The sequence below is a fragment of the Colossoma macropomum genome, unplaced genomic scaffold, assembly GCF_904425465.1.
Source record: "Colossoma macropomum unplaced genomic scaffold, Colossoma_macropomum, whole genome shotgun sequence".
NCBI lineage: Eukaryota > Metazoa > Chordata > Actinopteri > Characiformes > Serrasalmidae > Colossoma > Colossoma macropomum.
Window position 1 is genome coordinate 65,397 of NW_023495907.1, and position 17,179 is coordinate 82,575.

Sequence of the window (17,179 nt, forward strand, 5' to 3'; positions counted from 1 at the left end):
AAGGCTACAGCACTGTTACCTTCATTCAGTGTTATGGCTTTAAATTAGTGAAGAATGCAGACTGACTTGTTTAGGACTCGAAGATTAGGACTATTGACTTGGGACTCGACTTGAGACTCGCCTGTACTGACTCGGGACTTGAATGGAGACCCAACTATCTTGACTCAGAACTTGAGTGTCAAGACTTGTTACTTGTAACTTAGTGACTTGTTCCCCCTCTGTACTGCAGTATGTTTGTGTCTGTGTCTCAGTGAAGTTATATCAGGTCATGGTTGAGTTTCTCTCCACTGTATGTCTGTATTTTTCACACAACTTTGTAAAAGTAGCAGTATGTTTTTTAATAAAGGCTTTATAAGGCATGATACAATTCCACCAGGTTACACTGGTAACAGTTTTTCTACACTAGAATGTGTTGTAGGGTTTAGACTGTCTACTGTGTGTAGACTGTGTAGACGTTTAGACTGCCTGAACTGCTAAATAGAACCATTTGTTCAAATTGGAACTTGTTCCTGTGCTGCGACCCGATCTTTATCAGGCCGTAACAATATGAGAAGAGTGAGGTGTAACAGTGAAGTGGGTGTGGAGAATCAAACTCTAGTCTGAACTATTATGTTTAAAGCTGTGTTATTGTACTAATATATGAGTACAAACAGTGGATTCTCACACCAGCAGCAGACGTCAGGAAAGGCCTCGGCCAAAACAACAAACAAACCAAACAAAACCTGCTGAATATAAAGTACCAATCTAAGTTTTACTGTGTACTTTAAGATCACAGATACACTGGCTTTGATTAACAGACTAGATTTAAAGAAGACTGATGAGTTTTCGACGACAGAGCGTCACCAGATCTGTTTGTCCACATTTTTACACAAACAAACACAAACTGTAAACGGTTCCTCTCATGTCCCAGTCGGCCCCCAGTGGTCACTTAAAAGAGCTGGATCAGAGTCGACTCAGACCTCGGTGTGGTGCCCAATCCTACTTCCCCATTCTGATTTTACTTCGTCTGGTTTCCGGTCATTCGATTCGCAGTGTTATTGGATGACTCTTACGTCTCACCGCCGTCAGTCAGCATCTGTGGGAGGACCCTCTAAAGGCATAGGTCGACGCGTATTTGCCTGACTGTTTGTAAACTTCAATACTTTTGTAATCAAGCACAACTAAGCGACACACAACTGGATTAAACCATAACGTTTATATATAACTGTACTGGCTGGCATGATGATGAAAACATGCTAACTTGCTAACTCTGGCCGAGGGTCCTTGGGAGGTGAAATCAGGGTGGGTACGGAACACAATTCCGACTCAGTGAACAAGTCTAAGTTAATGTGGATTTCAGTTCGAGACGTATTTCATGTTTACTGATCTAATCTCTGTAATATACTCTGAAATAATGCTGATGATGTTTCATACGTCTTTACTGCTGTTGATGTTCTGCTTTCTTCCAGATGTTTTTGGAGGTAAGTTCTCTGTCTGCGTCTGTATTAGTCAAGTCAAATTTATTTATATGGCGCCTTTTACAACAGATGTTGTCACAAAGCAGCTTTACAGAGAATCCGGTGTTACGGTAAATTCAGTTCCCCCTGTTCCCCCTCATTGCACATGTCGAAATCATGACGTCTTCAGTCGACGCTCCTCTGGGGGGCTTAGGTGGGCTTAATTCGTTTGTTTTTGTACCGTTATGTCGTCCTATTCCTCGCAGTAAGCGAATTATCGTGTTGTTTGTAAAATGCCTTGTAGTTAAACACTTTTTAAAGTGTAAAAGTGTCTGGTTAAAGCTGTGTCCCCCTGTATTCTCAGTTCTAAAGATTATAAAATATGAATAAAAGTTACTGTAAAGAGTCACATTAGTACCATAACAGTAAGACTTCAGCCTCAAAACCTACAGGGAAACCAACTTCCTAGGTGCACTGAGATACGTAGTCTAACAGTAATAACAGACTAATTACTGTGCTGTGTAACTTAATGCAGTTTATTTGTTTCAGCAACAAATGTTTCAGATCTATTTACAGAACTTGGCGAGACTGATGAGGATGTGGGACATAAGTACACCTTAAAACCACTGAAGTCTGAACTACAGAATGTGTCTGCATGTGCGGTAGTTAAATCAGAAATGGCGCAATAAATCTAACTTCTGTTACTCGGAGTAGCTGGAAACGGAGCCAAAGCTAGCATTGGCAAGATGGCCCACGTAGTGTTTGAGCATTAAAACATCTGCTAACAACACATTTTACACTTTAAAACGTGTTTAACTACAAGGCATTTTACAAACAACATGATAATTCGCTTACAGCGAGGACCAGGACGACATAACGGTACAAACACAAACGAATTAAGCCCACCTAAGCCCCCCAGAGGAGCGTCGACTGAAGACATCATGATTTCGACATGCGCAATGAGGGGGAACAGGGAGAACTGAATTTACCGTAACACCTGGTCCACGACCCCAGTGAGCAAGCCTTGGCGACAGTGGCAAGGAAAACTCCCTCAACAGGAGAAAGAAACCTCGAGAGGAACCAGACTCAAAAGGGGAACCCATCCTCCTCTGGTCGACACCGGATAACAGCACAGACACAAAACAGTATTAGCTGAGGAGTTAGTTTCACTTTTAGCGAGTCAGACTTCGACATAAACTAGGAGTATATTATACTGTATTGTTGGACTCATATTTTATATGTTTGATCACTGTCAGTAAATGAGCACACAGCGGTCAAACTGATGTGGAGTCTGATTATACTGCATTATCAAAGCCAATCTTTTCAGACAGGCAGTTCAGTTCAGTCTGATATGGGGCGTTTGTCATTATTAAAGGCCGAGAATGGCAACTTTTAAAGCTTTGATGAGTCACGCCTAAAGATTCCCCACAGTACAGAAAATATAACACTGTGTGGTGTTTAAATGTAGTAACATCAGGTAAAACAGGAACTAAATACTGCAGTTAAGCCAGCTTTCTTTCCCCTAAACACGGTTAAACTAGCTGCACGTAACACTAGAGTGTGGTAATACTACACACTGAGCACTAAGAGTCACGCCACCTACAGACCCGAGGAAAAAACCTCACTTCATATCAGAACTCAAATTCACAGCCTTATAAAATGGTTATTTCTAATATGTAGTTCATAAAACCAAGAGATATCAGTTCAGAGGTTATTATGCTATGTTTATATGAATTATGAAGTGATTCTATCATACAGTCTTTAAGTTATTATTAGTCAATTTCCCCACAATTGTCTGCATCTTTTAATTATAAGTAAATCTAAAAGCATAATAAAATGGTAATTTCTAATAAGTAGTCCATAACACCAACAGATGTCAGTTCAAAGTTCACAATACTGTGGACTTATGAAGTTATTTTACTGTTGCATTTTTAAGTAATTGGCAGCCAAAATCCTAAAATATTTTAGATTTTATAAAGAATATATTCTTCTTTATATTCTATAAGAAACAGTAAAAGTTAAAACATTATAAATGGTCATTTCTAGGGGTGGAGGGGAAAATCGATTCTTAGATGCATCGTGATCCAGACGTGGACGATTCTGAGTCGATTCACAAATGTCAAAAATTGATTTTCTACATTTTGATTGATAACGTAATGTTGACGGAACACAAAAGGTGGAACTTTGCAACGTGTGGAAGTGCAGCGCCCGGACAGTCTGTGGCAGCACAGTACATTAAAATCTAGTGCAGGAGTCGCAACCCAAATGGTAATAAGAGTCACTTTATCCTTTCAACAAAAATCAAACCACCTTAGGAGCCACAACATTTTGAGTCCATTTACCATCTTGGCTGTATGTGTCTCAGCACATGCTGATGTTCTAGTACAGGCTAAAAATATTATATAAACAAAAACACAGATTTACTTTGCTCTGCTTTAAGCTTTAGCTCAGCTGTAGCCGCTTTTCTCGCATCTCCAGCCGGAAACTTTTCCACAAATGTAGATCAGTTTTTTGCGAAAATGTTTTCTCAACGTTTGACTCTTTACGAGGCTGAAGTCGCTTCTCATTCACTGAGGCGCCAGAATGTAACTGCTACACCATTTAAGGTGGAACAGGTGAATTCAAACAAGCTGGTGAATGAGAAGCGACTTCACGTTTGTTTGTGTTTAACAGTTCCTCGTTGCAGATAAAAATGTATCAGGAAACCAGGAGTGATTATAAACATATATTCGTCTCGAAATTATTGATGTTCATCTCAGATCTTTCTCTTTGCCTTTTCGTTAGCTACTCACTAGGTGAACTAGTGGTTATACGCTACATTAACTCCAGCGTTTAAGACCATTTACTGTTAAAACTGTGTTTGGCCAGTAAAACAGCCGCAGTTTGCCGACCCCTGAGCGAGTGTATGGAAGCACTTTGGCTTCTATGGAGCTGAAGGGGAAAACCATATTCCGTTTTCACAGTAACATGCGCAGTAAATGAGAGCCTTCTAGTTCATTTGACAAATCACTTCCATTTGATTTATTAATAAAAGATATTGGAAGTAAATGCATCGTGGACTATTAGAAATACTTTAGAAGTACCAAGACCCCCCACAGTGAGAAAAACAGCCTCTGAATCGTAATCTAATCGAATCGTGAGATGCCTCGAGATTCACACCCCTAGTCGTTTCTAATAAGGAGTCCATAAAACCAGCAGATGTCAGTTCAGAATATATTATACTGCCGACGTATGAGGTGTACAATTTAAACTTAATTTAAAACTTATATATACGTCAACTTCAACGGTTATCAGTTCAGAGTCCATCATTTGATGCTCATCTGAAATATAACGTGAATCTACAGTAGCAGTTTTTAGGCAACTGTCACAGAATTTCCAGAATTAGAGTGTCAGAAGCGCAACATCAATCGAGGACATCGGAGACGAGTCATGATACACAGCGAGGCTAGAGAATACAAAAAACACAACTACTCAATGTGTCAACAATAAGAAACACGTTCAATTTAACATTCATAAAACACTAAACTCTGAACTGATATATATTATTAATACATTATCAGAAACGACCACTTTAGAATGTTTTAGTTTTACTTACAATTGAAGTTCACCAACAATTGTGGATAGTTGGTCTGCCCATGACTTAAAGACTATACTGTAGAATACTGCTCCATTCAGCACAGTTTACTACTGGGAATATATGAATTTTATACTTTTATCATCCATCTGAAATAAAATACTCACCTTGAGGACCCAGAGTAGAAGCAAGTAATCCACACAGTAAAGTGACACAGACTGTCTTCACCACCCCATAATGTCCAAAAAAGTCATTTCGAGAGCGAGTGTTCTGTTTTTGTGGTTAGAGCTCTTTTCCTGTGCTTGCAAAAAAGCAGACTGCACCCTTCCTCCCTGCACGGTAAACTTCCTGAGTGAGGGAGGGACAGAAGGCTGAAAAGAAATCCACAAGAAACAGAAGTGTGTAAACACTGGCTATTGCCTTACAGACAGTTGCTAACCTCAGAAACACAGGCGTTCATATGACTTTAGATGACCGTTGAAAGGTGTGGCACTGTATCTGTGTCTTAGTTGCTGAGACTGAAATTCAAAGATGAGTCCAGAACTGTGGGGGAATCACACACACAACAATGTGGGAGTCCAGACTAAATAAAGGATATAAAATCCTCCACAGTTCTCACAGTAGGGGACAGCGGGGCACAACCTACACATTTTGGTTGTTGCAAAATAATTTTAAAAATATTTAAGCTGCAAAAATCATGTTTTTATACAAGCAACATAAACATCTGTGCTACAGACAAACACTTTAACCTCCAGTCAGTTTAACACCTGCTAGAGAAGTCTGGTCAATCAGTGCAAACAGAGTCAATTCAATATAATTGTTTTAGAAGTATTAGCCAAGCCTGGTCTGACTAATCAGCTCAGTAACAGCCCTTACAGAGTGAAAGAGGGTTTGATCGAGCAGAGAGAAGCTAAACTGACCAGGATGAGGATCCAGAAAAACAATACTTTAGAGATAAACTAAACAACAGCAGTTATCCGTTCCTCTGCCATCTGCCCCTCCCCTCATTTAGGAAATTAGTGCTGGCCGTTAATGGCCCGTTTCCCTAATCAGGAAGTCAGCACCCAGCACTTCCTGATTGAGGGGAGGGGCAGAGAGCAGAGGAACATGAAACTACTTTTGTTTTGTTTTGCTCTAAAGTTTTTATCAGGACTGGTTTGCTAAGAGAAACGGCCGATAGCACACTTACTAACTGATGAAGGTGATCTCTTAACTAATGTGGAGCTCCGCCATAAATGTAGAACCTGAAAACATTACAGCTCACTGCTTAAGAGCATCCCTGATCAGGTGTTGAGAATGGGTAGAGGTGCCTCAGACCTCATTACCAAACTCATTACCCTCTCTTTTAGTCAGTGATAGTCATTTTGAAAAATAAGTCTAATAAGTTTATTAGTAATTGTATTGATAAGGCTCGGCATTCCTTATAATATGACCGTAACTAGATCTCCTCCTATGTCAGAGAATCTCTGGTGGAGTGTTGGGACACCACAAGACATGTTTCCAGTGAGTCAGAGCAGAGCAGGAGGGGAAAAAACAGGTTTAGTTCCTGTTTTCTCTACAGCAGTGTTTTTTCTGTGTTCCTGGATCGTCGACCCGTCAGTTTTGAGCTCTCATTGCTGTATCAGACCCTCCGTCACTCAGTGAGGAGCTGATAGTGAGCTGATCAGATCAGGAGCAGGTATAGATGGAGGGCAGATCAGTGAGTTCAGATCAGAGCTGCTCTAACAGAGGAAACAGAGACTTTTCTCAAATCTAAATGAGAAAATGTTGTGGTGGGAGTGGAGGAGACGATCTGTCGTGGTTTAGGCCTGTTTGTTTAGAGTTGAGTCCCCTTTCAACTGAACTTTGCTCTCCTCCATTAAGGTGGGCCTCTGCTACAATTTTAACACCAGCAACCGACTATCAACACCTTAGCAACCAGCTCTTATACCATAGCAACCAACTATCAACACCTTAGAAACCAACTCGTATACCATAGCAACCGTCTATCGACCCCTTAGCAACCAGCTCTTATACCATAGCAACCGACTATCAACACCTTAGCGACCAGCTCTTATACCAGTTATGTCTCCTGTACTAAAGTAACTGAAAATGTACCTCATGTACCTCAATGTACCTTATTTTCTGTAATCAAGTCATTGTTTAATATCTAATCTTTCATTTCTCTGTTTCTCCACAGATGAACACTCTCTGTGTTACCTCTACACTGTCCAGTCTAAAAGCTCTTCAGACAGAGTCTCTGAGTTCAGTGCAGTGACTCTGCTGGATGACAGACAGATTGACTCCTACAGCAGTACAGACGGGGTCAGGACTCCTAAACAGGACTGGATGAAGGAGATGAAGGAGAGTGAGTGGACAGCAGGCACTGATAAACTGAAGTACAATGGACAACATTTAAACAAGATCCTCGACATACAGATGAAGGCCTTCAGACACAATGAGTCAGGTGAGAACTTTCTATTTTAATTTATTTTTTATTTTTAATTCCATGATGTTCGTGCAGAGAAAGAGAGATTTACAGTTATGTTCTGCTTAGATGATCATTCTTCATTTGAAAGATTCACTTCAGTGTCATGTTCAGAATTCAGTGAAACGCCCCACATTGAAATGGGTCCAGACTAGGATAGATCTAGTGCTGTTCTCTCTGTAAGAGTTAATCAACCCATATTCCATTAACCCATATTCCATTAACCGATATTCCATTAACCGATATTCCATTAACTGATATTCCATTAACTAATATTCCAGTAACTGATATTCCATTAACCCATATTCCATTAACCCATATTCCATTAACTGATATTCCATTAACTGATATTCCATTAACTAATATTCCAGTAACTGATATTCCATTAACCCATATTCCATTAACCCATATTCCATTAACTGATATTCCATTAACTGATATTCCAGTAACTGATATTCCATTAACCCATATTCCATTAACCCATATTCCATCAATCGATATTCCATTAACCCATATTCCATTAACCCATATTCCATTAACCCATATTCCATTAACTGATATTCCATTAACCCATATTACATTAACCCATATTCCATTAACTGATATTCCATTAACCCATATTCCATTAACCCATATTCCATTAACCCATATTCCATTAACTGATATTCCAGTAACCGATATTCCATTAACCCATATTCCATTAACCCATATTCCATTAACCGATGTTCCATTAACCCATATTCCATTAACCCATATTCCATTAACCCATGTTCCATTAACCCATATTCCATTAACCCATATTCCATTAACCGATGTTCCATTAACCCATATTCCATTAACTGATATTCCATTAACCCATATTCCATTAACCCATATTCCATTAACCCATGTTCCATTAACCCATGTTCCATTAACCCATATTCCATTAACTGATATTCCATTAACCCATATTCCATTAACTGATATTCCAGTAACTGATATTCCATTAACTGATATTCCATTAACCCATATTCCATTAACCCATATTCCATTAACCCATATTCCATTAACCCATATTCCATTACTGATATTCCATTAACCCATATTCCATTAACCCATATTCCATTAACCCATATTCCATTAACCCATATTCCATTAACTGATATTCCATTAACCCATATTCCATTAACCCATATTCCATTAACTGATATTCCATTAACCCATATTCCATTAACTGATATTCCATTAACCCATATTCCATTAACTGATATTCCATTAACTGATATTCTATGTAAAAGAAAAAGAAAAAAGACCCTCGACATTAAAATAGAGCTGTAGTCTTACTTGTGTAGGTCACAACACGCTAAAATTAAAAAAGGCTGAGGGACACTGAGGGACATCAGTGTGTCTCGGTGCTGGATGAGTACTGGAGGCTGCCTCTTCAGATGAGCTAACCGCTACAACACAGCACTCGTCGTCTTCTCCAGGAGGTCTTTCCTCCTCAGTGGATGATGCACCATGTTAGTCTGTCAGACAAATATATTGTCACTGTTTCTGAAAAGAGAGAGAGTAGTGAGCCTTTCACTCTCACAAAGTGTGGCATTAAATAAGTACCTACTAACAAACACAAACAAAACAGTCACATTCTGTTAAAACATGAAATGTTAGAGTGTCTGATCATTTATATTGGTCTCTGTTCTTCATTTACGTTTCAGATGGTCACACTCTGCAGTGGAGAGTCGGCTGTGAGGTTGAAAAGCACTCTGGTGGTTCGCTGTCAGTGTTAAACTGCACTAATGAATACGGCTACGATGGACAGAACTTAATCTCTTATAACTGGACCTCGAGGAGATGGTCAGCCTCAGTCAGCCAGGCTAAAGCGTTGGAGGAGGAGTGGAACGCTGGACGTGTTGATCAGAGATGTGAAGACTGTGAGCACTGGATGAAGACGTATTTAAAGTACAGCACTACTGAAACCAAACTGAGTGAGTGTTTATAACTGTCATTCTCATGATCATCAAACTCATTATGATCAGTGTTACCATCTTTGTTGAGGTGACTGGAGGGAGAATTCCAGGTTTTTATCCACTCATTTGACCCAAAACTCATAGTCAGTCAGCATGTAGACCTGTGTTTCTTAAACCAGCCCCCAGGGACCCCCAGCTGGACACATTTTTGCTGTAATGCAGCATCAAACACGCCTGAACCGTCATTAAGAACACTGTATACCTGGTACAGGTGCACTGTGAGCTGGGTTTGTTAGAGTAAAATGTATTTTAAAGGCACCTCTTTCTGAACTGGTTCTACTGGTTAGTTTCTGGGTTTTCAAATCAGCCGTTCATGATTTTAATCACAATTACTGTTTATGAGTGCGTTTACATTACACTCAATAATCAGATCATTATCAGATTTCTGCAGTTATCTAATTATTTAAATGGTCATCTAAACAGCACACTCTGATCTAGAAATCTGATTAAGAAATCTGATAAAGAGGCTGGATTTTAGCTCAGTAATCAGATTTCTCAGTGTATGTGAACTCTTACTCTGATTTCTTTCGGATTTCTCAGTCTGCTGTTTGAAGCACTTGTGTGAGTGGGAGCTTGAACAGAGATGGTGATATGGTGTGATTAGATGTCACAGAGGGAGCTCCTGTCAGCTCTCACACTTACAGACTGTCAGCTGCAGCAGGAGAGAATTGATTATGAATCACTTTGGGGGAAAGTGTGGTAAAAACTAACTGAAATAAATGTGTATTTTTTATTTGTTTTCTCTGTAGCTCCACCAACTGTTTATGTGTTTGTGAAGAAATCTGTAACTGACCTGAAGAAGCTGACCCTGACCTGCCTGGCCACAGGCTTCTACCCCAAAGACGTGGAGATTAAACTGAGGAAGTTCACCACTTCACTGCCTCAACATCTACTAAAATCTTCAGGAGTCAGACCCAATGAAGATGGAAACTACCAGCTGAGGAAGAGTGTGGAGATCCAGGAGAATGAAACAGCAGATTATGACTGTTTTGTGACTCACAGCTCCATCAACAAACCAGTAATTGTAAAATGGGGTAATTAGATTTCTGATTCTTGGCATTCTTAAGTCATTCTGCGTTCTGTTTTTCTTTGCTTAGTGAAACTGTAAACACTGCTAAACAGAACAGCAGATCTACAGAGACCAGACCTATAATTACCTTCTCGACTGCATTAGGCTGCTTATGACACGGAACTTCAAAATATGGCTCACTTTAATCAGTAGATGTGGATTTATGGGTAATAATGACACATTGTCCACTAACCCCTCCCATACCTTTGTGACTATACACTAAATAAGGGGCAAATATACATAACTCCTCATACTTTTCATATGTAGTGAACGTGTTAGGCTTGGACAAAGTCTGTGTAGAATGGGGACAGAAAGAGACCCTGAGGGTAGCGTTCTCTCAGCCAGGTCAACCAGCTTAAGCACTTCTGGGTGAATCAAGGGGTCCTGAGTGCGATTCATCGTCAGTAGTTTTATGGGATGGAAATGATGCTGTGCAGTTAAACTGGTCAGATCAGGTGTTGGGCTGTAATGTTTTGAAGGTGGCAGGTCAGTAAAGATGCATTACACACTCACATGCTGTGCTGGGCTCTGCTAGGCTTGGATTTGACTTTGTGCAGCACAGAAACTGGGACACAAAACAACATAACAAAAGCTAAGTTCATGCATCCCTCTCATCTGGACCTCCTCTGCTGAAACACTAGTTGATTTCTGTAGCGTAATGCAGTCAAAATAAGATTTCTGTACAGATTAATCGTAGACGAGGAGGCCATACATTAGATTCAGAGTTACATCTGCTGTTCTTACAGTTCATGTTTTCCACCTGAAAACTTTTGTTGCAAAAACTGTTTTTATCATTTGAAAAAAGGTAACTCAGATTTTTGTTCATCACTTTTCTGTCTGCAGAGCGTCCTCACCCCCCGATCCATCTGTTCTTGGCTATTGGAGGTGTGATTGTGCTGGCTGTGCTGGTTGGAGTCGTCATCTTCTTCCTGAAAAAGAAGCAGAAAGCTGGTGAGTATAAACTGTGATCATATTCTGAAGATTATATTCAGATTCTGTTTAATGCAGAAAGAGGACACTTTAAAAATGGACTTCCATCTCATCTGACCAAAGAAAAATAATCTTTATTTAGACAACAATCAGGTCTGACATCACAGTCTGATTTTCTGAGAAACATTTACATGATCTTCTTATTCTCCTTCATCTGAAATCTTACTGAATTATTGAAAGTAGTAAATACATTCTGATGAAGGTCATTTTGTACTGACACCCATCAGACATAACATTCTGACCACCTCCTTGTTTCTACGCTCATTGTCCATTTTATCAGCTCCACTTACTGTATAGGTGCACTTTGTAGCTCTACAGTTACAGACTGTAGTCCATCTGTTTCTCTGCATACTTTGTTAGCCCCCTTTTACCCTGTTCTTCAGTGGTCAGGACCCCCATGGACCCTCACAGAGCAGGTATTATTTGGGTGGTGGATCATTCTCAGCACTGCAGTAACACTGACGTGGTGGTGGTGTGTTAGTGTGTGTTGTGCTGGTCTGAGTGGATCAGACCCAGCAGTGCTGCTGGAGTTTTTACACACTGTGTCCATTCACTGTCCACTCTATTAGACACTCCTACCTTGTCAGTCCACCTTGTAGATGTAAAGTCAGAGATGATGGCTCATCTGCTGCTGCACAGTTTGTGTTGGTCATCCTCTAGTCCTTCATCAGTGGTCACAGGACGCTGCCCTCAGGACGCTGTAGGCTGGATATTTTTGGTTGGTGGACTATTCTCAGTCCAGCAGTGACACTGAGGTGTTTAAAAACTCCAGCAGCACTGCTGAGTCTGATTTTGAGGTGCCACCAGGGGAAAACTCTGCCCCAATTGATTGTCTAGAACCTGGTTTGTACATCATCTCTGTGTTAGCAGAAAGAGGCTGGACACAACAGGGACTATCTTGTGATTTGCTGGCTGTCAGTGGTCGTCAGAGCTTTTGCTGCATATAAACAACCAGGAACAGAACTTTCACTCTAGAAGACGACCTTCAGAGTCCACCAGTACAATGGTGTTATAAAATATGCCGTAAATGTTGCCCAGGACAAATTTTGGATCCGGCCAGATATTCCAGTGCAGCTGGACACGACACTCTGGGTCAGATTTAGACACGTTAATGCCAGCACTTTGTGCTGATGGGGTGGATAATTTCACAGCTTATCTACAAAGAACTGTCATACAAATCTGATGTAAAATCTTCCTGCTTCATTGGAAACTGTGTGATTTGAACTCGTGGTCAGCTCGTCCTCTCAGCTCTGTGACATCAAACCAGGACTGTGATATTAAACCATGACTGTGACTGTGAATGTATGTGCTAAACTCTCTTTTCTCTGTCACTGGGCAAAAACAACAACAACAGCAGCTTCAGCACTACAAATAAGCTGTTTCTCAGCTATTTTTTATAAGAATCAATTCATTTAATAAATTATTCAGAGCAATAATTACTTGATTAATAATTACAAGATTATCATTATTTACAACTAATCATCTTTTATCCCACCTCTAGCTTCCTGACTTGAGCATAAATGGCAAATCTTTGCAACTCGACTAACTTTGTAATACATTTTTACATCTTAATAAAAGTGCAGGAAATCAAAATTAGCGTTTACATCCAACCGAGCATGAACACATTAGTTTAATGTGATTGTGCATGTGTGTGTATTTACACCTAATCCTGACTCTGAATGCAGAAACCCCTAGTGGTGGAGAAGTGTAATCACTGGTAAAGTCGTTATGAGATGCACAAACTCCCATTAATCATCATCTATTTCAGCTGAACTGAATGTAAGAGCTACATTTTTTAGACACCACATTTCAGTTCAGCTGGTCCTCTGATTCAGAGGCCACTGGGGATTTTAAAGGGAGTTTAAGTTTGCTGTGTTTGGGTATTTATGGGCGTGTCTTTATGTAAATGTGTGCATCAGCAGATCAGTGTAGGATTTGATGAATATGTTTTCTAGGGTGTGCTGGTAGTTTTTACACACAGATATAGAACATGAGAACATGTTCTACTCCAATTTTATTAAATGAGACCTTTGATTTTACACAGTGCAAGGTTTAAAAGCAGCAGCTTATTTTGAAGCTTAAAGCTTTAAATTAATTTAAGTTAATTGAATCTCCAACTCAATTTTAATGCATGGTTTATGTTATTTATCACTACAGCTGGTGCTTCTGTCTCTGTTTCTGACTCAGGTAATAATATTCCATATTAAACCCATTTAATATGAGTGATATTTGTAATTAATTAATGAGCGTCCACTGTAACTCAGCTGTGATGTGGCCTGACTGTGTCTGTTTCAGGAAGGAGAATCAGTGGATCAAACAGGAGCAGCACTGGCAACGTTAATGGTGATTTTAATGGTGACACTGGAAGAGTATCAGAGTGTGTATTTTAGAGGATCCTACAGAGTCTTTACACAGCAGAGGCATTTCAGGCGTTTGAAGGCATTTCATCTTTATTCCAGATTCTCAGAGAATGAACTGACCTGTTTATTTACTTTAACATGTCAATAAACATGTTGATTTCAGGTTCCAGAAGTTGTGGGTCACCATGTGGTAATGTGGAGAACGTTGGTGAAACCATGTCGATGCTGCAGAGAACCTCCAGTGATCCTGATAGAAGGACAAATGATCCACTTCCAGACTAACAGCAGACACTGCTAACCTCTACACGTTAAACAGAGGATCGTAAGTAGTCTGTAAATGTGAGCTAATGTGGTTGAAAACACAGTAGAAACACAATAAATAAAGGATATCATCAAATATTTCAAAGTACATCTAAAAGTAATAAATAGATGAGCTTATTTTGAATTCCTCAAAGCAGCCACCCTGTGTAACGAGACAGAATAGCTCAGACACTCACTGATAAAAAGAGAAAGTGAGGCTTTAATGTTAGAATCGTGATCCAAAAACGTGCTCAGAGAACAGGCAAAGGTCAAATCCAGAAATGACAAAAGACTGAAAACACCAACATAACCTGGCAAACAGAGTCCAAGGGGCAAAGGCAAAAAGGGCAAAAGTCAAAATACCAAAACACAGTCAGACCCAGAAAAATCACAGAAAACAGATGAATAACACTCAGTAGCTCTTAGAACAAGCAGCAACACCTCACAATGAACTAGTCTACAAGCCCGGGCTTTATACTAAGCTAATCATACCAGAACAGGTGTACCAGGTAATACTCAGGAGACAGAGAGCGGTGATTGGAGCGAGGTGGAGGTCTGAGGATCATGTGTCCTTAGAGACCTCTGAGCCCAGGGGCTGTGTGACGCCCTGACAGCTGTCCTTTGCATTAAAATTCACAGTATTTATAGATTGATGTACATAATGAAACATTCATATATGGTTTAAAGCATGAATAATTAAAATCCTCCAGGGGTCGAGATGGAGAAATATTTTAGAGAAGAGGAAAATCCACAGTTAAACACTTCATACTGTCTGATTATAAACTACATCTACTGATTGGTGATGATCCCTTACTTTTTACAGTCTCAGATTAATAAACTCTACATTATACAGCTTTTACAGAATATCTAGTTCTACTCTTGACTGCCCCGCCCACTACAACCACAGGGCCACGCCCACTCACACTCACTTACAATGGACTGTGGTCCAAATGTTCAGGCATTTAGCTGTAGTAATCCACACCGCTGGTGTAGAGCAGTGTTATTGATCATTTAGGCGACAGTTCATTTGAAACTCGTGATTACAAATTATGATTTTAATATAATAATAATAATGATCATCTTTCTGCTGTAGGTCAAAATAAGAGTTTATAACCTTTAACCTATAACTGTTACTTTAACCTTTATAACAGTGAGATCTCGACCCTGATAGAGTAGAAAGTCATTTTACACCCATTTCCAAACCAAAAGTTCATTCTAAAACGTGTTGTTGTCAGAGGTCAAAGCAGCCTTATGGTATTATTATAACTTTTAAATGATGTATTGATGGTGATCTATCAGTCGTTATATCTCCTGCTCTGTGTGGTCCAGTGTTAAATCTCAGTGTGTGACTGAGGCTGTAACACATATCAACAGTCTGATTGGTCACCACTCAGCTCATTTCCATAAAGTTCATCCAGAATGAGAGAGCAGAGAGAGGATGTGCGTCAGGGGTTTGATGTGTCAGTTATAGGTATCCTTTATCATTATAGCACTGCTTGACTCGTTCTGATATAAAAACCATAGAAAAGAGCGTAACGTCAGAGTTCAGGTCACATATACACTACTTAACATATCAGCACCTCAACTTAAATCACCTTCTCGCGTCTCTGGGCTTCAGTCTGATGTGATGACGTCATCCAGTCTCTCCTCCACAGGCTGGACCTGCTTCAGGAGGCTGAACAGCACAGTGAGGAGTTGGAGGCCTGTCTTTTGATGCCCTCACCTTCTTCCTGTGTTTTCCCTCACTCCATCCCTCTCTCTCCTCCCGTCCCTGGTCCTCGACTGCAGGGAGCTCCTCCCCCCCAGGCCCCTGCTCAGGTCCAGTGTCAGCCCTTCCTCCTTTCCTCCTTTCCTCCTTTCCTCTTTTCCTCCCCCCTCATGCTCCCACTCTCTCATGAGCCCAGTGGCCGAATCATGAGTGCAGATGAGGGCAGCAGAGAGGAGCAGATGTCCAGCACCCGAACACCAAGCACCAATGAGAGCCAGAGTGCTGGAATGAATGGTGATGCATCTAAGAATCAATTGTTGTTGGTAATTAAATAAGTTACTTACAGAAGATCATAACACTACACGACACCTACAAAAGGTAATCATGACAGCTGACAAAGATCTACATAAACATTTATGTCAGCTGTCATGAGGCCTTATGAACTCTGCTCCTCAATAAAGTATTAGCAAATCATCATCATCCTCATCCCTTAATCTGAGGTTAGATTGACTGAAACTGATGAAGTGCTCAGATTAAAGTGAGCTGAAGTTCTCATCACTTTAACCATCACTATAATAATTCTATATTATAATAATCACTGTAACTTTGCATCAACATTACTGTCAGCTACACAGCAGAGGGGCCCGATACGTCGATCACACAGTGCATGTTGGTAGATCTATCAAATTTCAGCACTTTCTTACTGCTTCTGGAGACGGCAGGTCAACGTGACTGAGGTGAAATGTGACCACTGTCTCTTTATTGTGCTGCTTGTTACCATAGCTACACCACAGCCCACCTAAAGCACTGCTGTGAGTTTGTTTCTCTAGCAGTCTAGAACGTTTTTATTTAATGATAGTCAGTTCGTGTAGCACCATTTAGATTTTTAAGCCGTTTGCCCTGAAACTCTGAATATCAATACAGGCCACTGAAGTCCATTAAAAGTTTCAAAGCTCTTAAAGAGGACGAGGCCAGCCTGATCTCTTTTTTTTTTCTTTTTTTTCAGTGATTTTACTCACATGAGTGGATAATTAGCATTAGTCATGTTGATTTAATCCACTGTAACATGTTCACATGTATGTATCGCGTGTTTATTGTATTCATTAATATGAAAATGTGGCCTGAAAACTACAAACATTGAGGAGACTCACTGGTGCAGACCTACAGCACCATCTGCTGGACAAACATTCAGCTGAGCTGCTTTAACTGAGCTGTAGGTTTATCAGATTAAAGCTATTTACTTTAACAAAACGTGTTTCTACAGTAAAA

The 17,179-nt window shown here is 40.1% G+C and overlaps 1 protein-coding gene across 1 annotated transcript; it reads left to right on the plus strand.

The window, feature by feature from the left end:
- Positions 1-1,041: 1,041 nt before the first annotated feature.
- Positions 1,042-17,173, plus strand: LOC118803483 (H-2 class I histocompatibility antigen, alpha chain-like). Its single transcript, XM_036563976.1, has 9 exons — positions 1,042-1,102; positions 7,190-7,456; positions 9,172-9,441; positions 10,233-10,517; positions 11,396-11,503; positions 13,700-13,729; positions 13,838-13,885; positions 14,066-14,224; positions 15,858-17,173. The coding sequence occupies exons 1-8, from the start codon at positions 1,042-1,044 to the stop codon at positions 14,182-14,184; spliced, it is 1,188 nt and encodes a 395-aa protein (XP_036419869.1). The 3' UTR covers positions 14,185-14,224; positions 15,858-17,173.
- The last annotated feature ends 6 nt before the right edge of the window (positions 17,174-17,179 follow it).